This window comes from Chelonia mydas, chromosome 21, assembly GCF_015237465.2.
Source record: "Chelonia mydas isolate rCheMyd1 chromosome 21, rCheMyd1.pri.v2, whole genome shotgun sequence".
NCBI lineage: Eukaryota > Metazoa > Chordata > Testudines > Cheloniidae > Chelonia > Chelonia mydas.
The window spans coordinates 8,328,392-8,355,874 of record NC_051261.2 but is presented as its reverse complement, the minus strand read 5'-3'; the positions used below and the strand labels follow the sequence as shown (position 1 = coordinate 8,355,874).

Sequence of the window (27,483 nt, the reverse complement as noted above, 5' to 3'; positions counted from 1 at the left end):
ACAGCTCCCTGACCAGGGGCGATAGGCTGAAGAGAGGGGATAAAGAGCGGAGGAGCGGTTTGGCTGACGTGCTGATTGGGGCTTGGTCTGCACACCTGCTGTGTGGGTGGGTAGCTAGATAAATGGAGGCAGGCCTTCACTGGTGTGATGGCAGCATGCAGGGCCCAGCTGGTCAAAGTCCTGCCTTTCCTATGGCCCCATCTGACTCCCATCCAGCTCAGTGGGATTCCTTCCATTGACTCGGATAGGAGTTGGAGCAGGCCCCTTGCAGCCAATCCCTGATGCCTCAGGGGAAGATGAGTCCCGAACCTGTGATCCTGGCTGTGCAGCGCTATATGGACAAGCTAGAACAAGGGAGACAGGTTCTCCAGACCTGTCATGTATCCATACTGGTGCACTTATATACATGTATGTTAAGGCTCTATCTGCCACCAAGATACCAAGCACCCACCTGTGTGTTTGTTAGTAGGCTTGGAAATACCTGAGTGGTGGTCTGTATCTCCTAACCATACCAGATCCCAGTGCATGTGCATACACCGTAGCTAAGATAAAAGCACCCCGTCCCCTGAACAACCACCACCTAGTGCGTGACCATTATGTTTTGGGTTTGCATTGCTGGTCATCCTGCTGTGTGCTCAGCCCTGGGGATACCTACCATGAAGCAGGCTATACGGGGTCTATCGTAGCTCTCAGGAGAGAGAGACACATTCCCACAGGCTGATTACACACACTGGCATGAGATCTAGTACCTGTCATCCAGGGATCTGAGTCCTTTGCAAAGTCTTGATTATGCCTCTGGCAATGTCCATGTCAGGTGGGCTGATAGGTGTGGTCTGGCCACGTGACTTAATCCCAGCTCTGATGGGTTGCCCCTTTGTGGTTTTGGAGGTGGATGGGCAAGGCATGTCAGCTCTTCGAGCCTCTGTAAATTGGGGCCTTAATCTGTAGAGCCTCTGTAAATTGGGGCCTTAATCTGTAAGGGTTAATTGGTTAAGGGTTACAAAGTTCTCTGCAAGGGCCCAGTAATGGTGTTTGCTTAGTTTTTATGGTGGCTGTTTTGAAGTATCAAATTGGGATAACAACTGAGGAAAGCAAGACACAGATGGTGACTCATTCCCAAGGTCACGCCTAGAGAGGACATGTCAGACCTGTGAAAAGAACTCTGGTGTCCTGATTCCCAGGCCCCTGCCAAAATAACTTCTATGCAGAAATGGCTGGATGGGCAGTGTCCGTAGGGGAAGGGCGACCAGAGGGAGTGACTTGTGGGAGAAAGGGAGAGGAGGCATCTGTGTGTATGTGGGCTTTTCAGGCCCTTTGCTGTGCAACATGCTGACAGATACAGAGATCTCCTTTTACGTGACTGAATCTTCCTCTTCTCTGCACTTCCTGCCCCCCCACCCCCACCCCGGCAGTGTGTGGCCAAGCAGTGGCGGGCGCGGAGGATGAGGGGGAGGCGCAGGCTGGCTGGATCGAGGGAGCAGCCATTCTCTTCTCGGTGATCATTGTGGTGCTGGTGACGGCCTTCAACGACTGGAGCAAGGAGAAGCAGTTCCGGGGCCTTCAGAGCCGGATTGAGCAGGAGCAGAAGTTCACGGTCATCCGTAAGGGGCAGGTGATCCAGATCCCTGTGGCCGAGATCGTGGTGGGGGACATTGCGCAGATCAAATACGGTGAGTGGTGGGAGGGGAGCCAGCCCACAGAGAGTTGACCTGGCCAGTTCAGGCACTCCTGTGCCTGTCTCACACCTTGCCCTTTCCCTCCTTGAGTTGGCTCAGTCATGGAGCTGCCAGCAGTGGAAACTGAGCCCCTGGCTGCCGTCTTCGCTGGATGTGGGCAGTACCTGTTCCCCACTTGTCCCAGCATGCCTTCGTCCTGACCTTACAGGGGCTGCTGTCTGTGGAGGACAATGTCTGCCTGCGTGGGCTCCTCACGCACAGAGGCAACTGTTGGTGTTAAGCTGGACTCTGTGGAGTACCTCATGCTGTAGCCATTTCCCCAGCAGAGACTCATCGAATTGCTTTTGCTCAGGGTCATGCTTTCATTGCTGACTGGAGAAACATTTTTCTTCAGTGCAATCTTCTACCTCCCGCCCCACCGCGTCCCTTTGCTGTCCGTCACCACTGGGAGCTTGTCTCCGCAGCTATGCTGTAAGGAGTGATTTGTTTTTGTTTTTTTGTTCTCCCACCATTGTGCTACCTCTTCTCCCCTAGACTTAGCCATGCCTTGGGATTCTGGGTAATCTCCCTGGCATCAGGAATTCTTCAGGCCTTGCCTCCCCAGCCGCAGACTGAGAAAAGGGCAGGATGAGCTTTGTGTCGGGCACAGGCTGGCCTGTAATGCGTTCCCTCCTCTTTCAGGTGATCTGCTGCCCTCGGATGGGATCCTGATCCAGGGCAATGATCTGAAGATCGACGAGAGCTCTCTGACTGGGGAGTCGGACCATGTCAAGAAATCCCTGGATAAAGACCCCATGCTGCTTTCAGGTGAGGCCACCAGACGTGACCTGTGACCCAAGCCCTCCACGCTGGGGCTGGAAACCCCAGCCAGCTACCCAGCCTCTGGATGCTTTGGGGTTTGGCAGGATTCATGTTCAGACGACCCAGTGCTGGTACCCTCCCAATGCCGGCACAAGTTAGACCGGGTTCTCCATGCCCATCCCTGGAGCATGGGCAGCAGGAGATGGCTAGATCCCTTCCGCCCATTCGTGGTCCTAGCACAGCATAGAGTGGCCCCTCAGCTACTGATCAGACCAAGAATGGTCTTGGTGGATGACCAGCTTTGGAGGGTGAATCCCCTTCCAGAGCAGGGACAGCATGGGCAGCAGCAGAGCAAGTGTCTGTTGCCCATTGCTCCCTGCCGGTATGCTCCAACCCTGTCCTGGAGGGGTTTCTGTAGTGTGGCGGCATGCGTGGGTTGGGGCCAATATAAGAATCTCGCTAGATTGATAGGATCGCTCCTAGCGGGGAGTTCCGTCTCGGTGGCCCGTTGTGATGGCGATGCCTGCCCCGGGGAACCTGGAATAAGATCCAGTTAACTTAAAACGAGGCTCTGAGCAGCCGTCATTCCAGCAATAACTTGGGGTCTCGGTTGACCTGGGCCAGGTTTGAACCGGTGACCCAGAAGCAACAGGCTCTGTACCCCATCCCCTGGAGTCTGACAGTCTCTTGTGTTAAAATAGTCAGGAAGTTGACTGTTAATGTCTTCTCTTCCTGGTTCGTGTTTTTCTTTCCCCTCGATGCTTCGTTCCCCTGGCCAGGTACCCATGTGATGGAGGGCTCCGGACGGATGTTAGTGACGGCTGTGGGCATCAACTCGCAAACTGGAATCATCTTCACTCTGCTGGGTGCAGGAGAAGGGGAGGAGGAGAAGAAGGTGAAGAAAGGTAAGGCAATCTCTGGGAGCCCAGCTCTTTCTTTCTGGGATGTGGTGAGCTGTGTCCATGGCTGAGAGGGAACACGCAGCCCCATTTAGTGTGAGTGACTGAGCTGGGCCTGTCAAGCCTTAGGAGACGAAGCTGGGAATCCCACTTCTGGCACCATCAGGTCATGATGCAGGGAGCACACTGCCTGAGAAGGCCCCTTCCATGCTTGGGAGCCTGGGGACACTGCCTGGGCTCCCCTTCCTATGCCGCCTTTGACGCACCATCCACCGCTCTGTCTCCATCCAGCCGCAGCTCGGGAGCATGTGGGAGCAGGCTTCAGAGGCAGAAAGGGAGTGGCTATCAGAGCTGGCTTTGGCAAGGAGGCTGTCAATGGAGTTACTATTGCTCCAGCCCCATAGCGGGAGGTGACTGATAGCTGAAATGATCCATGTCCTTCAGACAGTCCAGCATCCGAGGGCTTCACCAGCAGCTTTCTTTCTTTCTTTCTCTCTCCATTTGTTCTCTCTTTTCATCCAAAGACCGACTCCCTACCCCCCAGGGTTGACCTGGCAGTGTGGGGGTGGGGGAGGATGGCTAGGAGGACTTGCTTTGCTCTGCTGTCTGAGATCCTCAGCTGGTAGGAGTTTGTGCAGGAAGAGGGTCACTCCTGGCTCCCTGACTTCGGTGGGTGGGGAAATGCGCCTTTGGACCCTTCCCTCCCCTCCTCTTCCCCCCCCCGCGCACACACCTTGCATTAAGCTATTGTGAACTTTGGACCCATTCCTATCCTGGTAGCCCACTTTTCCCAGGAAAGAGCTGTGGGGCCTTGCACTTAGCAGGTTCAGCCCTTTGCTCCTTCCATTCACTGGCTCCAGGCTACAAGAGAGGCAGGTCGCTCATAAGCCCTTTGCGGTGGGGTGAGCTACGGCACCAGGCTGATCCCAGTGCTGCTGTCTGAACCCCTCGTGTTCTGAAAGCTGACGGCACTCTGCGGGGAGCCCCAGTGTGTGTGTGTCAGGCAGGGGGAAGAAGTGGCGTGTGCCCACAGGGTGGGAGGGGCACAGCTTGTCAGGCTGCGTTGCTCACCTACACAGCACCGACCGTGCCAGGAGCCAAACACCGCCCTGCACACCGCTCCGATGTCTTGCTGCTTATTCCACCCACTCCACCCCAATCCCTGCCGATCACAGATGGCTCGGAACCGTGCCGCCTCCTTTCTGGGGCTCCGAGACAAGCCAGCAACTCCCCACTCGCTTTGGGGTTTACGGGGTGCTCGAAAGAGCCCGGAGCTCGTTCATAGAATAGAATATCAGGGTTGGAAGGGACCTCGTTGCGGGGGGCTTGCAATGCAGCGTCCTGGCATGATGGCCTTCGCGGCAGCATCTCTCACTGCAGGCAATTCAGCATCCCTGCCAAGCTGATGGGGCCAAGACTGGGCTTTGGGCGCACAGGCTACCCATCACTGTGCTTTGGGGGAGCCCCATTTTAGGAGCTGGGGTCAGAGGGGAGGGTGGCAGGGCTCCCACATACAGTCTAAAACTCCTCCCACTCCCCACCTTCTGATTATTTATTTTCCTGCCTCAGGACAAATGACTTTGCTCCCCTCCCACCCTAGGCGTGCTGGCTGTGATGCTCACGTCTGCCTTTGCACAGGGCTGGCCCTGACCGCACCGGCATTGTGGCATGATGGTTTTGCCTCTCAGGATGGATGCAGGGAGATGATGGGCCCTAGCAAGAGCTTTGGGGCAGAATCAAGACTAGGCCAATGGCTGGAGGAGGCTGGGCACAAAATGGGGCTGGAGGGTTGAGCTGGAAGAGCAGCCTGAGGGTGCATCGTGCCCTTGTACTTTCATCGCCTAGCAGATTGCGGTGTCGCTTGAGCTCCCTGGGCTTCGCTGCCAAACAGAAACCAGACAGGGAGTCAGACCCTCAGCTGGTGTAAATCAGTTTAGGTCTATGGGAGTCCATGGATCAACACCAATGTACGCTCGCTGAGGATTCCAGCTTCTGAAAGCCTCTGGGGTGCTTCCTTGCTCCCTGGTAGAGGCCAGGGTGTAAGTGGCAGAAGGTATGTGGCTTATCAAAGCAGCCCAATACTCCCTCGCTCCCAGTCCGCAGAACAGGCGTTGGTGCTGTCGATCCGCTTTGGCAAAGCATCCGGGGATTAGTAAAAGGGACCAGATGATGGGCGCTCTGCCGTCTCCCTACAGAACCGCTGCTCATGGACAGTGCTTGTCAGAAGGATTAAGGAGGATGAGGCAGAGTGAGTGGAGAGGCAGCCGTTCGTCTCCTCTCCCGCTAGCCAGGCAATCCTGTGTCTCCCACCTCTGGGGAGTCGCCCCTCTTACTCAGGGAGTAGCCTTTGGTCTCGCTTTTGAAGCGGTTCCCTCTGTCTCAGGAAGTGGTGCCCAACTTATTTATTCTGCTTCGTAAATGTCACTTGGCATTTCCCCCGTCCCCGGGCTGTAGCGTTTGCTGGCCGGTTAAGCCTGGCTTGACATCCTGTACTGGAGTGCCATCCCCAGGTGTTGAAAGCAGGGGACGGGTGGGCCGAGGGTGCTGTGTCCCAGGGCCCATGCCTCTCCACATCACTGGGCGGGGGGTGGTCTGGATAAATAGTCCAACTTTAGACCCATCGGGCAAAGCCCCTCAGTCCTGCAATGCGGATTTGTTCCCAACAGCTCTTGGCTGCTGCTGCTTGTTTGTATCACAGTAGCGCCCAGGGGCCATAGTCCTAAATCAGGGCCCCATTGTGGTCGGTGCTGAGCATTCACAGAACAAAGACTGTTCCTGCCCCCAAGAGCTTCCATGCTACGTCTAAGACATTGTTACTGCTATTGTAGTAATCTGGGTGGGTTGTCTGTCTAAAAACTGCTCCAGCTCAAACAGGAATTACAGGCTTGATGCAGAGATCAGCGTGCGGAACTCTGGCCGGCATTCTGCAGGTCCGACTAGACGATCACGATGGTCCCTCTTGGGCTGGCCTGAAGTTCTGCCCCGGCTGAGATCGGGTTCCCTTTGCATTAGGTGCTGTACAAACACACACAGCCCCACTCATGACAAGCTCATACGCTAAAGAGATGAGACCACAGGTGGAAGAAGTGAAGTATTTTCTCCATTTCAGATTGGAAATTGAGGCACAGGGAGATGGAAGTGACTTGCCCAAGGTCACACACAGTCTGTGGCAGAGCAGGGAGCTGAGCCCAGAGCTCCTGAGTCCTACCGCAGTGCCTTACCCACGAGACCAGCCTTCCTCGGGCAGAGACTTCCCTTGCCCTGTGGCTAAATGCTCCTCCCAGCAGCAGGGAGAGGAGGGCTGAGACCTGGCAGGAGAAATCCCCATTGGTTTTTATGGGTGGGAGGCATCTTTGATCTCCTGAGTCCTGGCCAGTTACGTGGAGCCCAGCAGCTGTGTGGGATTCCTGCCATGCGAGTGCCAGCGTAGAGAGCACCCAGGGTGTTTTCCTGCCCGCAGGGACGTTAATGTCGAGAACCATGTGCTCAGCACTCCACCCTTTTTCTCTTTGTCTGAACAGGTAAAAAAGCAGGAGCCCCTGAAAATCGCAACAAAGGTAACCAGCCTCTCCATCCTTTGAACCAGCACCACACTAACTACCAAGCATTCCTCCTTCCTTCTTCCCATGAGTCTGTGCTCTTCGCCGCTGCAGCGGGAATCTCGCCTTGTTGTCCCGGAAGAGGGTGTAACAGTCCCCACAGTGCTAACCTCCACGCTTCCTTTACCCCTGATCCCCCGTGCCCCCTCCCCGAGCCATCCTGTCCAACTAGGGGCCAGCCTCAAACCCCAGGTCTGTGCCGCTGGAGTCGCAGCACCCTCTGCTGTCAGCCTGGGGTTCTGATCGAAGGATTTGGGTTGTCTGTTTTTTTTATTTTTGGGGTTGTTTTTTTTTTCCCCACCATTGGTGCTGTGAGGGGGGATGATGGTTCTTTGTGCCCCATGAGGTGGCCTGGCCTCTTCCGAAGGAAGGTCTGGGGTAGACAGACAGCAGCACATCAAGATCTGTGGGTCAAGGAAGGTGGGAGAGTGGAAGTGGGGGAAGCCCCATTGTTCAGGGAGGTTTAACATCAGCCTAGAAATAGACCGTTGGGACCAAATCTGCCCCAGATAGTTCTGGGCTGTCAGTTTCCACCGCTGCCTTGTACCAGCAGAAAATTGACCACTTGGGATTCTTCCACAGCGCAGCAGCTAGCGATTCCTCCCTCCGTCGGGCCAGGATGAATGGGGACGTGGAATCGAGTGAGGAGAGCGCTCTGCAGCAAATGGGGTGGTGGGGATGGGGTTTTAAGTCCGAGCATGAAGTGCTGCCCCCCTCCCCCAAGTTTGGACCCGGATCAGTGGTGGGTTTGGCCTGTGAAACTGTTACACCCTGTTCTTCTCATGGCCTTTTTGAATCAAAGTGAGCGTCTACTCCTCCAGTATGTTTCTCACAGTGTTCTTTCCAGGCTGTGTAGAGGAAGCCCATTTCTGCACCTGTCTGTTTCTCCACCCTCTCTCTCTCTCTCTCTCTCGGCAGTTTACGTTTCTTTCCTTCCTTCCAATCTGACATGTCGCGTTGTTTTGGGTTTGTGGGTGTTCTGGATTTTTGTTTTTGTTGTCTCCTCACCTACCCCCATTTCTGTCCTGTCTGAAAGTCCTAATCAGGGAGGTCACCATTTTGGAGCAACTGTGAGTTCTTCTGAATCCATAACACTTTGGTGGTGGAGGCTAGAAAGGGGAATCTGCTCTGAAACAGCCAGAGTTGGATCTGTATGTGAACCACTGCTTTTTTGATTGGGTTGTTTGGCTTTTTTTTTAAACCCAAGACCAAGAACTGAGATGAAGTAAATAACTTCCATTATTTTTGTGGGGTTTTCTACTTGTCTTCATGGTCCCCCCACCCCGACTTCTTGTTTTCGTTGGTGTTCTTTGGGTTCAAATACTCAAGTGTAGGCCAGCATAGCTCTATTGACATGGGGGGAGCTATATCCGGCTGCATGAGCTGAGGATCTGGCCTTTTTATGTCTTAAGGATCCTAAAGAAATTTTTGGGCTGGATCAGAGGGCTGAAGGTAAAGAAGCCGGTTCACTCCTCCACCTTTAGTGAGTCAGTCTCCACCCCCAATCCTTAACTTTCCCTCCCCTCCATTCCACCCCCTCAAATGCTGTCTGCGTAAAGTGACTCCCACTGAGCTTCCATGAAGGCATTAAAGAGCTCATCCATGGCACATGTGTAGAACAGGGGAGCTAAGGAAAGGAAATACTGTTACACGTAGTGGGAAGTTAGCTTGCGGAACTCATTGCCACTGTCTCCTCAAGGCTCAGTGCTTAGCAGGATTCCAGAAAGTACAGGACATGCATCTGGATAATTACCTGGAGTTATAAAATTTAGGATTAAAGATGACCGAGCGTTTTGGAAGGGATCTAAACAGTCATGCTTCAGGGCATAAAGCAGCCTCCAGTGGGGGTTAGGAGGAAACCTTAATGTATTCCATAATGCCCTACTGTAGGTGTTCCTGCACCTTCCTCCGAAGTAGCTTGTGCTGCTGGCCACTGTAGGCGAGAGGATCCTGGATTATCCTGTAATCCGATCCAGGCTGGCCATTCTGATGAGCCTGTATTCAAAGGGCTTTACAAACACTTAGTGAATTAAGTCTCCTAACACAACCCTGTAAGGTAAGTATCACGAGCTGCATTTTACAGATGGATAAACTGAGGCACAAGGCAGTGAAGGGACTCTTGCCCAAAACCACACAATCTCAGGGCCACTGGCGGAGCTGGGAATAGAACCCGGGAGTCTTAGCCCCATGCCCTAGTAAGGCTGTCCTGCCTCCTCCGGTGTAATCAAGTAGAGATGTTTTTCCCTTACCTGGGAAGTGGGGTTGGGGGCAGGGAGGCAAATGAGAGATGATCCCATGAGCTGTTCCAGGCACTTGCCCTGTGGGGCAGGCTCCCTGGGACTGTGTAGGCTTTAACCTTAGCGTTTGCCTGTGTGGGCCAGGGGAGTCTTTTTTTTTTTTTTTTTTTGCTCTAGGTTTTTTGTTTTTTTTTCTCTCTCTCCACCATCTCTGTCCAATGGCGTCAAAAGCTTTACCTCACGGCCTCTCCCACTCACCCACTGTCTCTCTTTTGCCCCCGGGGTGTAGCTAAAACTCAGGATGGCGTGGCCCTGGAGATCCAGCCCCTGAAGAGCCAGGAAGGGGTGGAGAATGAGGAGAAGGAGAAGAAGAAGGTGAAGGTCCCGAAGAAGGAGAAATCGGTGCTGCAAGGGAAGCTCACCCGCCTGGCAGTGCAGATTGGGAAGGCAGGTGAGCATGGATGAGGTGGATCTCCACTCTCAGACAGCTTCACGCTGGTCTGCTCCCCAGTGAAGTTGTAGTGGCAGGATGTTCCACTAGATGTGTTGGTGGTGACCGTGAGGGACAGATAGCGCGGGCTAGAGACTGGCATGGTGTGAGAAGGTCCCTGTGCTGGTTCCCCTCAGTCCTAACCTGCAGCACGTCCTGCTATTCCAGCCTTGGATCCCCCACACTCAGCTTTGCTGACGCCCCTTCATCCCAACAGTACCCCCAGGCCCATCTCTGCTAATGTACCTCGGTCCTGACCTCCAGTCCCCTCTGGCATTCCATGCTCAGAGATTTGCTCACGCCCCTCAATCCTGAACTCCAGCTCTCCCCTGCCCTAGTCCAGTCCTAGGTCTCCACGTAGCTCTGCTAACGAACCTCCGTCTTCACCAGCAGCCCCTCAGCTAGTCCGGCCCGGGGAGTCTATGGGATCAGAGACCCTGCTGTGAACACTTTGGAATGCTGGGGCAGGCTTAGGTGTGGATGGACGCCCAGGCAAAGAGCCCCCAGGGTTCAAGCCTCGGGGAGCAGAGCTCCAAGACACTCTTGTCAGAGCGGCTTTCCCATCTCGATCCCCAGCCTAGGGGTGTGGGCGTCGCGACAGGTCTCGCTGGCCTCTCACCTGTCTCCTTCCCTAGGACTGATCATGTCAGCCATCACAGTGGTCATCCTGGTGCTGTACTTTGTGATCGACACCTTTGGGGTGCAGCAGAGGCCCTGGCTGGCGGAGTGCACCCCCATCTACATCCAGTACTTCGTCAAGTTCTTCATCATTGGCGTCACCGTGCTGGTGGTGGCCGTGCCTGAGGGCCTGCCCCTGGCTGTCACCATCTCTCTGGCCTACTCGGTCAAGGTGAGGCCGCATCCGGGCGGGGAATGTTGGGGTGACCGTGTTCACCAGAAGGGGAGGGGTTGTTCCCCTCAACAGGTTGTTCCCCTCAACTTCCCCCCCTGGGGCGGGGGAAGTGTTGTGCAGAGGACAGTAGTGGGTTCCCATCTTCACCAAGGCGCATAGAGGGAGCTGTGCATATTTGGAGGTGGGGATGCTATGTTCACGATGGCTAGGGGGGCTTTGGAGGGGCAGAGTGCAGATGGAGGTGGCTCTCCTCCCCACGGGAAGGCCAGGAGCAGAGGGGGCAGAAGCCTGTTTTTCCCAGCTGTTGTGCAGGGAGGCCGGCACTGGGCCGCGTTAGCCACCGGCGGGGGAAAGGGATTCTCATTTACTCCGCTGCTGCTCCCCTGCCCAGTGTCCTGCTCTCCCAGGCAAACCCTCCCATCCCCTTGTTCTAAGTAAGCCAGGAGCCTGGCCTGGCACTGCTAGGGACACACGTGGCAATAGCGCTTCCTGCCAAGCCAGCGGAGCGCCGCGGAGCGGAGCTGGGAGGGCGTGGGGGTGTCGGGCTGGCCCTACAGAAATGGCATCCCTCGCTGAGGTGATGCCGAGTGCAGAGGCCATGGCCTCCCCGTTCCTCTGTGTTCCCAGTGCCCTTGGCTCCAGGATCTGCCTTCCCGGGGGGTGCGAAGCATGGCTGTGAGCTCTGGCTGTGTGCCATGTGAAGACACAGGTGAGGAGAAGCCTACCTGCCTCTTAATCCTTTTCACGGCCTGTCTTGCCCCCCGCTGCAGAAAATGATGAAGGACAACAACCTGGTGAGGCACCTGGATGCCTGCGAGACCATGGGCAACGCTACGGCCATCTGCTCGGACAAGACTGGCACGCTCACCATGAACCGCATGACCGTGGTGCAGGCCTACGTGGGCGACACCCATTATCGGCAGATCCCTGACCCCGAAGCCATCCTGTCCAAGGTCTTGGACCTCATCGTCCATAGCGTCGCCATCAACTCAGCCTACACGTCAAAGATCCTGGTGAGTTGTCCTCCCCCTGCTACTCTGACAACGCTGCTTCTAGCCCCTCCCAGAGCTCAGGTGGCTGGCGACCTATGCAAAGGAACAGCACAGGGAAAAGCATGGGGCTGTGGTAGGATATGAGCGATGGGGTGTAAGATTTACTTCCTGATGAACAAGGGGTTAAGAGCAGCTTAGCATGCTTTGTGTCCTCCACACAGCTGGTCAGAGGATCTAGTTCAAATAGGAATTAATGGCCCCTGTTATGCAGAAGGTCGGACTAGATGATCGGGGGTCCATTTTTCCCCTTAAATCTGTGACTTTCCATCACCTTGCACGGGCCTTTACATCGATGTGGTGATGCAGAGAGTTTGAAACAATGGGCCAGGTCCTCAGCTGGGGTTTATGCCTCTTAGTTCTCCGGGGCTGGGGTTGACCTCAGTGGCGCTATCTTGATTTGCACTAGCTGAGGATCTGGCTCCAAGGCTCTAAGAAGGGGAATCTACTCCCATTTCATCTTGACACGTTCGCTCTGGACCCTGCTGATCACAATCTTTAAAAAGTCAACATCCATTATATCCCTGCAGATCAGACTTCCAGCTCCTCCCCTCCTTTCCCCCCACCTCAGTGGGCCTGGCCGGGAAGATTTGTATTGACTTTTATTTCCCCCCTTTGGGAACTTCTTAGCCACCAGAAAAGGAAGGGGGCCTCCCGCGGCAAGTGGGGAACAAGACAGAGTGCTCCCTGCTGGGCTTCGTCCTGGATTTGAAGCAAGACTACCAGGCAGTTCGGAACGAGGTGCCAGAGGAGAAACTCTACAAGGTCTACACCTTCAACTCAGTGCGCAAATCCATGAGCACGGTGTTGAAAAACCCGGACGGCAGCTTCCGCATGTACAGCAAAGGAGCCTCGGAGATCATCCTACGCAAGTAACTACCCTTCCCTCCTACGTTGCTGAGTAAGCCAGTCCCCTGCTAGAGCCACTGGTGGTGCTTCTGAATGCAAATTCTCCAGCTATGCTCCACAGGCCACTGATGGTCTGGGGAGCCCTCCCCAGAATGAACCCAGAATTGTGGGGATTTCAGTGGGGAGGGGACATCTGTTAAATCTCTCTTGTGAAAAAAGACACATGTACGTTATCTGCGGAACAGAGAAGAATAATCCCTAGTTCTTGTATAACACACTTTTTTCATCTGTAGATCTCAGAGCGCTTTACAAAGGAGATCAGTATCATTATCTCCATTTTACAGATTGGGAAACTGAGGCCCAGAGAGATGTAACTTGATGGGTTCTATTCCCAGTCTGCTTGGTAACCATAGTCTCCCAAGTCCTGGTCCAGTGCACTATTCACTAGGCCACACTGCCTCTGGGAAAGCTTCAAATAGCACCTAGTGAAGTGAGCGGTTCTCTGCCATCTTTGAGCCTGCATGCGGTCATTATAAGAGCATTGTGCCATGCAGGACAGCCCCGTGGCTTCATCCTCAGTTGCTTGGCATAAAATACAATCTGTTAATCAGGGCTCAAGCGGAACCTGTCTGGAGGGCGCTTGGCACATTTGCTGAGTAATTGTTTTGTCACTTCTACTGCTGCCTTTGCACTCCTGGCAGCCAAAATGCCATGCAGAAGCTGCGTTGGTGTCTGCAGCCAGGCCGTGCCATACATCTGGCAGGGAGTGTGTTCCAGAGATTCCATGCCCAGCTCTGCAGCCCTGAGAATCTAGGCTGTTTCAGGGAAGGAAGCATCCACCTCATGTGTATATATAACTTTTTTTCCCTTCCTGTGGGCTCACCTGCAAACTCTTGGGGTTCATGCCTAACTGACAGACGAGAGGGGCTTGCTAAATCTGTGGCACCGTCTCTTCTGTTGTGTGGTTGGGACTGGGAGTCTTGCCTCTCTAGTTTGTCGGCAGATGCCAAGCCATCTCTCCGTTAACTTCTGAAACCTCCCGCCGTGTGCAGGTGCACAAAGATTCTGGACAAGAACGGGGACTTGCGGGTGTTCAAGGTGAAGGACCGGGATGAGATGGTGAAGAAGGTGATTGAGCCGATGGCGTGCCAAGGGCTGCGCACCATCTGTCTGGCCTTCCGCGACTTCCCTGCCGACGCCGAGCCTGACTGGGACAGCGAGAACGAGATCGTGTCTGACCTGGCCTGTATCACCGTGGTCGGCATAGAGGACCCTGTCCGGCCAGAGGTACCACAACGCCCTCTCGCCACCTTAACCCGGGCAGTTTGGCTGCTTTGCTGGCTGCATGTCCCTTCCCCACCCTGCTGCGGCATGAGCTCTGTGCCCCTCGGTATGCTGCTGCTGTGAGTGCCCGTTTAGAGAGGTGGATGGGGCACGAGCACCCCACAGAGATGTCCGGCAGCGTGCCACGCATTGCCTCCCCCGGTCCCTGTGCGATGTGGGGGTGCCTGCTCCTGAGGCGCCCTCGCTCTGTGCCACTATGCAGAGCACGCCAAGTGCCTGGGGTGTGCGCTTCCCTCCCTTCCTCACCTGTATACCAGGCACATCCCCACAAAGGCATCTTGGTCTGAGCCAGGTGTCTGGGCACGAGCGCCCCTCCAGTGCCAATGTTCAAGGGAAGGGTGTGTTGCCGAGAAGTCGGGTGGAGTGTTCCACAGGTGAAAGGTTAATGGGGGGTGGGGGGAACTGATTTGCTGCCCCCCAGGATGGGAGTACTGTTTACAGGAACCTGTTTTCCCCAGCGATGCCCACCTGCTCCTTCCCCCGTTCTTTCTCACAGCTCGCCCGGGGGGTAACAGACAGACCGCTGGGCTAACGCAATAAGCAGTCCCATGCCTGCCTCTTTATTACATTTTGGAGCCTGCCTTGCTCTTGTCTTTCCCTAATTAGACGTTGAAGTATCTGGGCTCGGGAATCGCATTACAGATGCCCTGTCTGCACCGGCTCTGGAGGCCATGATTCAATTTGCTGATTTCTCAGTAATGTTCCCCCCCCGCCCCCCCCCTCACACGGACGCCCTACCCCCTGCTCAGGCTTGTTCTGTATGAGATGAAACCTATTTAGTGCAGCGACGTGGTGCTGCTGCAGCCGGCGATGCCGGGCCGCTGTCAACGTGCCATCCGGCAGAGCAGGAGAAATAAAACGTCCCGCATCTCGATTAGATTGCTCATCCGTACCTCGGCACCGGAGGTTCCTGAGCACCGCGGCATCGCGTGGAGGAGGCAATGAGGTTACGTGTCCCTGGGGGCAGTAGAGGAACAGCCCTGCAGTCAGTTCCAGGAACGGCTCTGAACAGACCTGCTGTCCTCTAGCGCCATGGAGAGAACGAGTTCCTTGGTTCAGAACCGCTCAGCCAGTGCCTCCTACACAGAGCTTAGAAGTGAGCTGGCTCCTGTCAAACTCTCAGTAACTTGAGTCCCCTGTGCACGACTCATACGATGGGGCTCCAGTGCCCAGCATCTGGGCTCCATAGACCCGACTTGCCATGCACTGCCTCCCCGCTCCTGTGGAGCAAGATGGAGGCTCTCTGCCCTGCCCTCGAGTTAGCCGCTGCCTGGTTCTTGACGCCAGGGGGCCAGTGTCAAATCAACCACCCCATGGGCTTGGAGAACAAGGCATAGAAGTAAGACTCTGCTCCTTCCTGCTCTCTGGTTCTTGGGGATTCCTCTGTCTGTGGCCTTCCTTCCAGGCTGCCCTGGGCCTTCCACCCTATGCAGCATCCCTCTGCATGATCCTGTTGTTGGTGGCCGGCCCAGCCCAGCGGTGCATTGGGACTGAATGAGGCCTGAATTCACCAAAACTTGAACCAACCTCCTGCTCCAACCCCCTCAAGACATCTCAGGCCCACCCTGGGCTCCTTGATCTTCATCCCCCTGGACCTTCTCCCTGGATGGACTCTTCACGCACCCAACTTTCCCAGATGCTGCTCCTCAATTTGCCCTGGCTGGCTGCCATGCCTGAACCTCTCCTGACTGCTGGGCCAGGATTCCAGCAATCCTACCTTCATCTGCCGCTCCTTCCCAGGGAGGCCTCCTGCTGCACCAAAGCTGCTAGCATGTCCCTTGTATGCCAGCTTTTCTGTGCCAGTTACCCCAGCCCTCCATTCACACTGTCCAGGTGGGGCTCCTTGAGTCTGTCTGTCTGACCCTACGGGTTTTTTCCCACACTCCTCTTTTTCCAGTCCGTCTCTCTTCCCCCATCTGTCTCTTTTCCACAGCAGGGCTGCCCAGAGGATTCAGGGAGCCTGGGGTCTTCGGCGGCAGGGGTCCTTCTGCTCCGGGTCTTCGGGACACTTTGCCGAAGACATGGAGCGGAAGGACCCCCACTGCCGCCAAAGACCCGGAGCGGCAGAAGTGGCAGTGGGTCCTTCACTCCGGGTGTGTTCAACAGCGCTGAAGGACCCCCCGCTGCCAAACTGCCCCTGAAAACTCCCCTGGGGGCCCCTGAAAACTCTTCTGGGGCAAATTGCCCCACTTGCGCCCCCACCCCCACCCCCCCCGGGTGGCCCTGTTCCACAGTGTTTCTCTCTGACCTCGCCCGTAGGTGCCAGAGGCCATCCTGAAGTGCCAGCGTGCTGGCATCACCGTCCGCATGGTGACAGGCGACAACATCAACACGGCCCGCGCCATCGCTACCAAGTGCGGCATCCTGCTGCCCGGGGAGGACTTCCTGTGCCTGGAGGGCAAGGAGTTCAACCGGCTCATCCGGAATGAGAAGGGAGAGGTAGGAATACAGATAAGGGACCCTGCCTCTGTATGAGTCACGCGGGGCCCTGGGCAATGGACTCCAGAGGCATCTTCGGAAGCGTAGCCTGCTGACAAAGGGTGCGGTTAGCTCCGAACCATAGACCAGGAAGTGCAGCACAGGCAGGAGCAAGAGGCTACCTCCATAATACATGGCCTCTTGGACCAAAACTGAACTGGACCTCGCTGCGTCTGTAATGCTTCGAATGCCTGTCATGGAGAGCTGCCTGCTCAGCTCGCATCAGCTGGGGCTTCTAGCCAGCTTGGCTAGGGGCCAGTGACCCCTGGAGGATGCCTGGGCTCCAGACTTGTCGTGGGAGAAACAGTAAAGTTGAGGTGAAGGGACCATCCAGTCCTCGCTCCTCGTCCTGCCCTACCTAATGATCCTTGGCTCTCAATAGGGCTGGACAAAATTTTTCAGTGACTGCATTTTTCAGTGAATAAACTAGTTTCAGGTTGAGAAACTGTTCACGAGTTTGGATCCAATTCTGCCTATCGCTTCAGCTGGGGGGGGGAAACAAAGGGGAAAACTTTTTGGGGAAAGCTGAACTATTTTAATTGGATATTTTTGCTAAATGAACTGTTTTGACTTCTTGTTTTGAAATCGAGCTAGTAAAAACCCCCCACACCTGAAAACTAAACTAAACCTTTTGGACCCACACTGAATAGTTTGTTCAGTTTTTTCTTTTCGGCCAGCGAACCGAATGATCAATGATTCGCTCGGCTCTAGTTTTCAAACGCCTGCCTGGCCAGGCCCACGGGGGCAGCTTCACGCTCCTTGACCGACTCAACGTCTCTCTCTTGGTTGGTCCTGCAGGTGGAGCAAGAGCAGCTGGATAAAGTCTGGCCCAAGCTGCGAGTTCTGGCCCGTTCCTCCCCCACGGATAAGCATACGCTTGTGAAAGGTAAGGGCTCCTGCACAAATACCCACAGGGTAGGGAACATGGAGCCAGGACTCCTGTGTTCTTTTCCGAGCTCTGCCGTTGACTCACTGTGACCTAGAGCAAGATGCTTTTTCCCCCATCATTCCTTGTGCCTGACATGTTTTCCCCATCTGTATAACAAGGCTAATTGGTGCTGATCATCTTCCTGGGGGGCAGTAAGGCTTAAGGACTGAGATCCTTGCGGGGAAGGTGATCTGGAAAGGCAAAGTATCAGCAGTGGTATGATTCTGCCATAGGTGCTGGAACTGGAGGTGCTGGGGTTACGGCTGCACCCCCTGGCTTGAAGTGGTTTCCTCTACGGCGTTGACCGTTTGGTTCAATGGCTCTCAGCACCCCTGCCCCTACAAATAGTTCCAGCACCCCTGCCAGAAGAGACACTGGATGAGAGTCTTAAAAACAGTGCCTGTCCCCAAGGAGAGAGGCAGCCCTGCAATATTCAGTGGCTGACAGGTGTCCACATTAAGAGAAGACGTGCCACTGTTATATCGTTGCCACTTTGTGCCGATCTAGTGATTCCCAGGCCAACCGCTACCCAGTGCAGCTCCATCTGTGCAAGCAGCCCACGCTGGGGCCTGTTGCCTTTGAGCCCTGTGTCTGTGTTTCAGGAATTATTGACAGCACTGTCGGAGAGCGGCGGCAGGTGGTGGCCGTGACTGGGGATGGGACCAACGATGGCCCAGCCTTGAAGAAAGCTGATGTTGGATTTGCTATGGTATGGAAGAACATGAGTCTTTCTCCGTGTGCTGCATTGTGTTAGAAACATCCTATGGATTTGAAGAGGAGTGAAAACCTTTTCTGGTATAGGAATCACGCAAAGGCTTACAGGATGTAATAGAAGAGGAGATCATTTTAATCATCCTATAGAATTTTATCCCTGCTATAAAATTCTCTATAGACTTCATAAGATGGTTCAAAAATTTTGCAGGGAGGTGATCGCTTTGTATTAAATGCTATAGGATTTTTGCCACAAGGGTCCTGGAAAATATCCCATACCGAGAAACAATCCTCTTATCCTGGCTTAAAGACGAACCCTCCCTCCTTTTACATTCTTAAAGGGACATTGTCAGATTAAGAATCCTAGCCTTAACGTTCAAACTTGGCTGCTGAAAGCTAATGTCCTAAACCCACACATAGGCACCTAAATAAACATAGCCTGGTTTTCGTATAGGCTCAGGACAATGGTAGGTGCAGATGTTCAGCACCTCTGCAAATCAGTCACATGTATTTAGGAGCCTGGCTGAAAGGACCCAGGCCTGGAGTTACTGACCCAAACGGAAAATAAACAACCCCAAGTCTTATCTTTCTGTTAATGCATTAGCTTATTTACCCAGAAAGAATCTGAAAATCTAGTTCGTGCTTTGCTGTTAACACTGTTTGCCTACTTTTCTGCATTTCTTTCAAATGGAACCAGGAAAATAAACTGGTCATTTTTCCCCTGGTTTCTAGTCCGTTTCATGGTCAGGTTCTGGTACCCTAGCATAAGGCTGCAGTGTTTGGGTTGCAGCCACTACAGGGGAATGTATGTATGTTTAAACAGATTCCTTTTGGAATTTTCTTTAAACAAAGATCTGTTGGAAGCCATTTTGCAGACCTGGGATTTCAAAGGGTTTGCAGGCCCATTTAATCCTCCTGAGCCCCTGCAACATCGTTTTCTATCTTTCTCTCTCATTGATTTAGTCCAAGCAATGGACTTGATCGCTGGCTAAAACTAAGGTCTTGAGTTTGCAGGCTGGACGTAGGCGTTCTACAGCCGGAGAGGTGACTGGATCGGGTGCTGAAATCCGATGACCAATCCTTTTTGGGGCTGAGTGTTGTGCTGAGAATTGAAAAGAATGGCTGCCCTGCTGCAGTCTGTGGGGATGGACTTTCCCAACAGGAAACTAAGGGCCCCTTACTGTTTATCTCTGACGATGGACTCCGGAGACTGGGAAACAAACAATGTGGTCAAAATTCAGAGTCACGTTTGCCCTCCTACCAAACCAGGGAATTGACAGCTAGGGACAAAATCTCCCAATACCCAGGCTCAGCAGGACCCAGCAGGAGAGCATTAGGCAAAATCATGAAGCTGCTTCCACTTAACACATCTGCGTGTAGCTGTGCCTTTGCTCCTGGCAATGGCAGCATCTGTGGAAACTGAGCACCTTCTAGTGCCCACGACTGATTACTGCAGCAAGCAGCCTGATCTCTTTTAAATGGCCATTGTGGAGTGCCTTAGATGTATGTGGCGCTTTGCAAAACACAGAGGGAGTCTTTGCCCCAGAGAGATTGCAGTGGGCACAGGGGTCCACCTGGTTTGGTGCTCATTGCAGGATTACAGTCTAAATTAAGACCAGAGGAGCGGGGCGGGGGTGTGTGCCAAACACGGGAGAGTAAATCCTCAGACACCTCTGCCAGCAAATGAACTATACTGGGTGCAATTTTGGGGGGAAGCCCATCTGTTTCTCTGGAGCTCCCTAGCAGAGAGAGCGTGCTTCTGGATCCCAATGGTCCCTGTTTGTATGAACACTTAGCAAAAAGGATCAAGGGGAAATAGCTTCTTTTAAGTATCAGGGGGTAGCCGTGTTAGTCTGTATCCACAAAAACAACACTGAGTACGGTGGCACCTTAAAGACTGACTATTGTTGCCTGCTCCATTTCAACACTCGTGAGGTAAGGGGTGCTGGCAGGGGATCCCACACCAGAATTGACAGCCTGCTGTCCCCAGGTAGGAAGGAAGGTGCTTGGTGCATAGGATGTGGGAAGCTGTTCCAAGCATAGAGGGTGTCCTGTAAAGATAGAAGCGGGCTCATTCTGGTCATAGGTCTGATCTGGATCCAAACTTCCAAGGCTTGTCAGCGTTGTGCAACAGGCCTGTCTCTGGGAAGAAGCAGAGCACTGGCATGGGGAGGTGGACAGTTTGCCCAGTGACCCCCAACTATACATATAAAATGATGGGGTCTAAATTAGCTGTTACCACTCAAAGAGATCTTGGAGTCATTGTGGAGAGTTCTCTGAAAACATCCACTCAGTGTGCAGCAGAAGTCAAAAAAGCGAACAGAATGTTGGGAATCATTAAGAAAGGGACAGATAAGACCAAAAATATCATAGTCTCTATATAAATCCATGGTACAGCCACATCTTGAATTCTGTGTGCAGATGTGGTCACCCCATCTCAAAAAAGATGCATTGGAATTGGAAAAGGTTCAGAAAAGGGCAACAAAAATGATTCGGGGTATGGAATGGCTTCGGAATGAGGAGAGATTAATAAGACTGGGACTTTTCAGCTTGGAAAAGAGATGACTAAGGGGGGATATGATAGATGTCTATAAAATCATGACTGGCATGGAGAAAGTAAATAAGGAAGTGTTGTTTACTCCTCATAACAGAAGAACTAGGGGGCCACCAAATGAAATTAATAGGCAGCAGGTTTAAAACAAACAAAAGGAAGTATTTTTTTCACACTACGCACAGTCAACCTGTGGAACTCCTTGCCAGAGGATATTGTGAAGGCCAAGACGATAACAGGGTTCAAAAAAGAACGAGATAAGTTCATGGAGGATAGGTCCATCAATGGCTATGAGCCAGGATGGGCAGGGATGATGTCCCTCGCCTCTGTTTGTCAGAAGCTGGGAATGGGCAATGGGATGGATCACTTGATTACTTGTTCTGCTCATTCCCTCTGGGGCACCTGGCATTGGCCACTGTTGGAAGACAGGATACTGGGCTAGATGGGCCTTTGGTCTAACTCAGTATGGCTGTTCTTATGACTCATCGACCCTCTGTTTCCCCCTCAAGGGCATCGCAGGCACCGACGTGGCCAAAGAAGCTTCGGACATCATCCTGACGGACGACAACTTCACCAGCATTGTGAAGGCGGTGATGTGGGGCCGCAACGTGTACGACAGTATCTCCAAGTTCCTGCAGTTCCAGCTGACAGTCAACGTGGTGGCCGTCATCGTCGCTTTCACAGGAGCCTGCATCACACAGGTAAGGAGGCCTGGGGAGCATCCTAGTGCTTAGAGCTGGATGGGACTTGAAGCCAGGAGTCCTTGGCTTAGCTGCTGACTCGCCAAGAGACCTTGGGGGTGGGTGGGGGAGACAAAATAATCATGACAAAGCATCCGGTGAGCAGCAGAGGTGGTGGTGGTGGTTTTCTGTATTGAGCAAAGAGACCACGTTCTCCTTGGGGGATTCTTCTCCCTCTGCAGGACTCTCCGCTGAAGGCCGTCCAGATGCTGTGGGTGAACTTGATCATGGACACCTTTGCGTCCTTAGCCCTTGCCACAGAGCCCCCCTCGGAGTCCCTGCTGCTGCGCCGGCCGTACGGCCGCAACAAGCCCCTGATCTCCCGCACCATGATGAAGAACATCCTGGGGCACGCAGTGTACCAGCTCACCATCATCTTCACTCTGCTCTTTGCAGGTGAGTCTCTGAGGCCATAGGGGAGGGGGAACTTCCACACCAGCCACCCCCTCTGCCTCTAAACCAGTGAGAGGTAAATCCAGGTAGGCTATCTAATCCAGCTGGGCATGTGCCCACCTACAGTGACCCCAGTTCAGTGAATCCCATTGTCTGCACCAGAATCTAATCTACTGGGTGCAGAGAGCACGCTGTAGCCAAGAAAGTGGCTCCTTCTTTCAGCTCTCCACTAAGTAAAGGGTTAATGAAATGAACACTTCTATTTTTTTTTTTTATTTTGCTGCTGGAGATGGATTGGCTCCTGGGATCCGTAATAAGCCTATAGGACCTTAAACGTCGAGATCAGTCGTTCAGTTCTGGCCCTGCTCCGCAGCTACTGCAGGTGGCTGCTGTGTGGAAATGACCTTGGTGAGACTCGGTCTAATGCCAAGTGAGTCAGCATCCACAACACAAACCATAGCTACCGCCCGCTCTGAACAGCCGCCTCATGCAGGCCGAGAACCCAGTGGGCGCTCGGCTCCCTGAGGTGGAAGCTTCGTGTCGGGGACGGCAGAGGGCAGCGAGAGGGGGGAGGGAGCTGCTGCTGCTGATCCTCTTGGGATGAAGGAAGGACGTGGCCATCCATGGCTGTCTGTATGGCATTACATTCCCATCTGTTTAAAGACTTCCAGTGCCTCCTGTGGGGCCCAACGCAGGGATATCCAGGTGTCTGAATGGGCTCTGCCTGGCTTATCCATGATGTATTGCACTTTGCTGGTGCCCTCAGTCAAACAAACTGAGACAGGCATCTGTTTCCCCACATTCCCTTTGTCCACCCCCCATGTTTCCATAATCCAGCTTCTCCTGCAATTAGAAAGCCAAACTGGGGGAAGGTCCTATCTTTTACTGGACCAACTTCTGTTGCGGGGGAGAGACATGCTTTCGAGCTACACGGAGCTCTTCTTCAGGGCTGGGAAAGTGACTCGGGCTATGTCTACACGACATCATTTACAGCGCACTTCTGGTGAAGACTCTCTAAGCCAACGGGGGAGAGCCCTCCAGTCAGCTTCATGACTCCTGCCTCCACGGGAGGCGGTAGCTATGGGAGAAGTTCTCCTGCTGACGGCACTGTCTGCACTCCGAGTGACATAACTTATACCGAAGTAATCTGTAGTGTACACACAGCCTCAGTGTCCCTGCTAAATTTGAGGTGGAACAGATTGTTTAGCATAAATAGTTAACACCTTTCAAAGACCATTCAAGGTGAAGTGGCCTGTTTCCACCCCTCCAGTCATAAGGTGGAGAAGGAGGACGGCGGGGTGAGAAGTAGCTGGGTGGAACGGGGTGGATTGGAGTAGATTGTTGTAATAGGCCATAAATCCAGTATTTCTATTCTGTCCATGATTTTCAGTGTCTAGCAGAGTAGTGAACTTAAATGTCCAGTCTCTTCTTTTCAAGGTGTTTGTGCAGGTTTCCTTTGAGGATGAGGACAGATCAAGTGACCGCTTTGTGAAAAGTGGTCACCCACAGGTGATGTAGTGTGTTTGTCTTATTGTTTTCCTGTGCGAGCTCATTCAAGAGCGTAGTGATGGTCTGGTGTCACCTACAGAGTTGCTATTGGGGCATTTAGGGCACTGGGTGAGGTCCACCGCATGGTGGTGTGATAGGCATGTGAAGGAACCATGGGCCGATAAGAGATTACCTCCCCTGCTTTGTCTCTTTCCAATCATGGGGCCAACACTGCTCCTTCTGCAGTGTCCGTTCAAATCCCAGGTTACGCATGAAAGGGGCAGGGAAAAGACCCACCAAGTTTCTCTTTCACCTCCTGTCTGATAGGTGAGAAGTTCTTTGATATTGACAGTGGCCGGAACGCGCCACTGCACTCCCCGCCCTCCGAACACTACACCATTGTCTTCAACACCTTCGTCATGATGCAGCTGTTCAACGAGATCAACGCTCGCAAGATTCACGGCGAGAGGAACGTCTTTGATGCCATCTTCCGGAATCCCATCTTCTGCACGGTGGTGCTGGGAACCTTTGCTGCCCAGGTAACGGCAACGGGCGCTGAGAGCAGCGTGGGTGCGTGTGGACTAGAGATAGACAGACTGTGTGTGCTGAAGAGAGGAAGGATGGGCCAGTGGTTAGGGCACTAGCCTGGGTCTCAGGAGAGCAGGGTTTCATTCTCTGCTCTGCCACAGACACCCTCTGTGATCTTGGGCAAGCTCCTTAGCCTCTCTGTGCCTCAGTTCCCCACCTTTAAATGGAGATAATGGTCCTTCCTTACCTTGCAGGGTGTTGCAAAGATAAATGCGTTAATGCTGATGAGCTGCTCAGATACTACGGTGATGGGTCTATATACCCCTAGATAGAGCTAGAAATGGCCTTGAAAACTGAGTTTTGCCTGACCAAGAAGTAGTTTGGATTCAGGGTCCATTTCATCCAGAGCCCTGCAGTCAAGGTGGGGCTAGATAAAAGGTTCTGGCCCGACTCCCAGCCAGATGCTGACATGGATGAGCATGCAGAGTTTCCATTCTGTTGCTCTGGGGTTTGGAGTTTTACAGCTCTGAATTGTACATCCTGTACAGGCCACTGCCTGGGCTGTTAATTTTGTCCATTTTTCAGTAAAAACACTTGGCGTGTGCCTAGTTGTTAAGCCTGCCACTCCCTTTTGAGACGGGGAAAATTTGAGAGTGGCTGGGTGTGTGGCGCAGAAGCCTCCTCTCACAGCATCTGGGGAGCTCGGCTGCAAAGAGCATTTATTGGAGAGAGGGTTTCCAGAGCTGTCCAGACGATGCCCTTTGCTCGGTGTTGCGACACTGGGCTATGAAAGAGGATAAAGCACAAGGAGAGGGAAGTTGTTGTGGTTTCTTTGACCCTTTTCTGGGTCTGGATGAAATACCTGCTCCAATATACTGGCCCGACCCGGGTGCAAACTGGAACAGGATTGGGAGAACTAATCAAAATCTTCTTACAGTGGAAATTTTTTTTCTATGAGAAACCACCTTTTCAACTTTTTTTAGTTTTTGAAATTTTCTGGTTTGTCAGTCAAAAACAGTTCGGAAAACTTGTTTTTTTAAAATGCGGGTGATGTGGAGTAAAAAAACTGAACATTTTCAAGGGCAAATACTTTCCCTCCAAATGCCTTTGGTGGGAAATCCTTAGCATTTTCTAGCCCCCCCCCCCCCCCCCCCCCCAAGTTGTAGCTTTGCTGTCCTGCACCCAGTGACACCACTGGCCTACACTGAAGCATCCCGAACCGGCCGCTTGAGGAGGAAGAAACTCCCAAATGCCACGCAACCTCTCTGACTGCGTGTCCCCTCTAACAGCCCCCCGGCGTGTGCTCTTCTTTCCTGCACTGCAGATCCTCATCGTGGAGTTTGGTGGGAAGCCGTTCAGCTGCTCCGGGCTCACCCTGAGCCAGTGGCTCTGGTGCATCTTTATCGGTGTTGGAGAGCTGCTTTGGGGCCAGGTGAGGGCTGGGCTGATGACCCCACCCCCACGGTATATTTCCAAACCCACAGCCCCAATGGAAACATCGGATCACTATCCCTCCATCTACACAAACACATTTGTATAATACCTAGTCCTGCCATGAGTGCAAGGGACTGGACTAGATGACCTCTCAAGATCCCTTCCAGTTCTATGATTCTATACAGGAGTTAGTGTCTCCCTACTTCCTCCTCTCCCCCCCCCCCCCCCCCGCAAGTTTGCTTCCTTCTGCTAAAAACAGAGGGAGAGCTCTCGTCCTCTGGCTGGGGCTGTGAGATGAACACCCTCCCCCCCACCCATATATACCCTGGGGGGTTGCCATAAAGCATTGGAGGGGAGTGCTGCTCTAGGCTGGCAGATGAGGGCTCTCCCTCTTTCTAACTACTGCCTTTTGAGCCGCTCGGGGCTGCAGGCAAGCCAGCCTGAGCAATACTGCCGGGGGACTCTTGGGGGATGGGGAGCGCAGATGTGTCACGCCCAGGTCGGTACAGTTGATGGCGAGGGATTAACCCATGGTTTCCTGTGTCTCTGTAGCTGATCTGCAGTGTTCCGACCAGTCAGCTGAAGTTCCTGAAGGAAGCTGGACATGGTACCACCAAGGAGGATATTCCAGAAGAGGACCTGCCGGAGGACATGGATGAGATTGACCATGCTGAAATGGAGCTCCGGCGGGGGCAGATTCTGTGGTTCAGGGGCCTCAACAGGATACAGACTCAGGTACTGTGTGGGGCACTGAGGTGCCGCTTCCTGCTTTCCCAGGGGCCCTGGCCGAAGAGATCGAGGGCCATCCTGTTCCCTGTGCGGCTCCTCGTGGCCATGGTGACACTTCAGCCCCTCCAGGGTCTAGAATTCCCACTGCCAGGGCCTTTCTGATCAGCGAGCCAGGCACTGCTGCTTAGCCGTGTGTGCATAGCATGCCCGATTCCCAGTGGGGCCAGGGCTACAATGAGAGTGGGGGGTTGTAGCTACTGTGAGGAGGGATCTGTGCCTTGCACAGCTGGGGGGGGGGCTCAGAGCTGCATGGCCCTCTATGTTAATGGGGCTTGGGCAGGTGACCTTGTAACCATGGATGGTGCAGCTGGATGGATATCAGTCGGCCTTTTTCTAAGCATCATCTGCAGGATGGCTGCTCCCCTAGTGGGAAGTAGATGCTGGGCAGCCTTAGCCGAGCCCTGACAAAAGATCCTGCTCTAGGAAGGCCTGTCTACCTGCAGTCCGGGATGGAGTTGAATACGCTGCGGGAGATGGGGCATTTAGCACCCAGGTGTTCTCCTTTTTTTTCTGCATTGCAGGTGTGTAAGAACCCCGTTCTATAGGGATCAAAGCTCCACCCCTTTCCCTTCCCCACATGTCCTCTTCTCATTCACTTCAGCGGCCTTTGGATCAAGCCGTTTCAAACCCCAGGCTCAAGATGAGGACAACAGCCCGAGCTCAGCAGAGCCAGGCTGGCTTAGTTTAGTGGAGTGGTAGAGCTGCTTGTTGGGACTTTTGAGTGCCCATCTCTGTTCCCAGCAGGGAAGTTGGGGCTCTTCCGCATCAGCTGTTTGCACAAGCATTACTGGCTTTCACCACTCTGGAGCCAACACGCTCTCTTGCGAAGGCGGCCAGAGCAGTGTGGTGGTGATCCGTACCACGGTGACTTTTCACACTCCCTCCCCATTGGTTTTATTTATCTCTCCTCTTCCCTGCTGCTCCCCCAGTCTCCCGATAAGTCCCCTCTCATGGGCCTCTCCATCTACTGTCCCCCATGCTGTAGCTAGAAGGGGAGAATTGTACGAGGGAAAGAAGCCTGGTTTTGGTTTCTTTAATAGTTTTTTTTTTTTTTTTTCCATTGCAGTTTTAAAAATCTCACTGACCGTTTTTAATTGTTTTTGCCAAAGAGCATATTTGTCCTTGGGACCCTCCTCTGCTTTTTCCCCCTGAAAGGAAGCGTCTCATCCTGGAGAATACAGCTTGCACACGAGCTGCTCACGTTTCTCTACCAGCCATTCCCTTCTCAATGTTTCTCTTGTTAAGCACCCACTCCCTGCCCCCAGGGCCCCCTCTGCTCCATGCTGGTAGAGGCTTTCTCTGTCCTGCTCACCTCCTGCCCCACATTGGGAAGGTACAAGGCTGGGGGTGAAGAGGTGGGAGGCAAAGGCCAAAGTGAGGAATGCAATGCCCCGTGACCTGCAAGCTCCTGAAGCGTGCTCCCAGCACTGCTAGCAGCGGGCTCTCCTCCTTGCTTTCCTGGGTCAAATGCCGTGCTAGGAAGCTCGTGTAGTCAGCGTGGATGTGAGGAACAAAGAATTCACGCTCTTCTGCAAGTGGCACATTCATTCCCCCTCCTCATCTGCTCTGGGTATTTCCCTTGTGTTGGCCTGTCCGTTCTTCCCCTGCCCTCTGGCGTCCTGGCTGCAGATTGGGCAGTTGCCTAA

General features: G+C 53.6%; 1 protein-coding gene across 14 annotated transcripts in view; it reads left to right on the top strand.

Moving 5' to 3' along the window:
• The window catches only part of ATP2B4 (ATPase plasma membrane Ca2+ transporting 4), a 102,899-nt gene that overhangs the window by 61,186 nt on the left and 14,230 nt on the right, over positions 1-27,483 (top strand). For all 14 annotated transcript variants that reach the window (XM_043533466.1, XM_043533465.1, XM_043533467.1 and 11 more), the window contains 17 exons: positions 1,413-1,670; positions 2,358-2,483; positions 3,257-3,382; positions 6,898-6,933; positions 9,502-9,663; positions 10,338-10,552; positions 11,326-11,568; positions 12,235-12,476; positions 13,506-13,740; positions 16,057-16,236; positions 17,074-17,161; positions 17,806-17,912; positions 20,975-21,166; positions 21,388-21,601; positions 23,414-23,625; positions 24,939-25,046; positions 25,601-25,783. In XM_043533466.1, the coding sequence (XP_043389401.1) occupies positions 1,413-1,670; positions 2,358-2,483; positions 3,257-3,382; positions 6,898-6,933; positions 9,502-9,663; positions 10,338-10,552; positions 11,326-11,568; positions 12,235-12,476; positions 13,506-13,740; positions 16,057-16,236; positions 17,074-17,161; positions 17,806-17,912; positions 20,975-21,166; positions 21,388-21,601; positions 23,414-23,625; positions 24,939-25,046; positions 25,601-25,783 (2,927 nt within the window). The remainder of the gene's footprint in view (positions 1-1,412; positions 1,671-2,357; positions 2,484-3,256; positions 3,383-6,897; positions 6,934-9,501; positions 9,664-10,337; positions 10,553-11,325; positions 11,569-12,234; positions 12,477-13,505; positions 13,741-16,056; positions 16,237-17,073; positions 17,162-17,805; positions 17,913-20,974; positions 21,167-21,387; positions 21,602-23,413; positions 23,626-24,938; positions 25,047-25,600; positions 25,784-27,483) is intronic.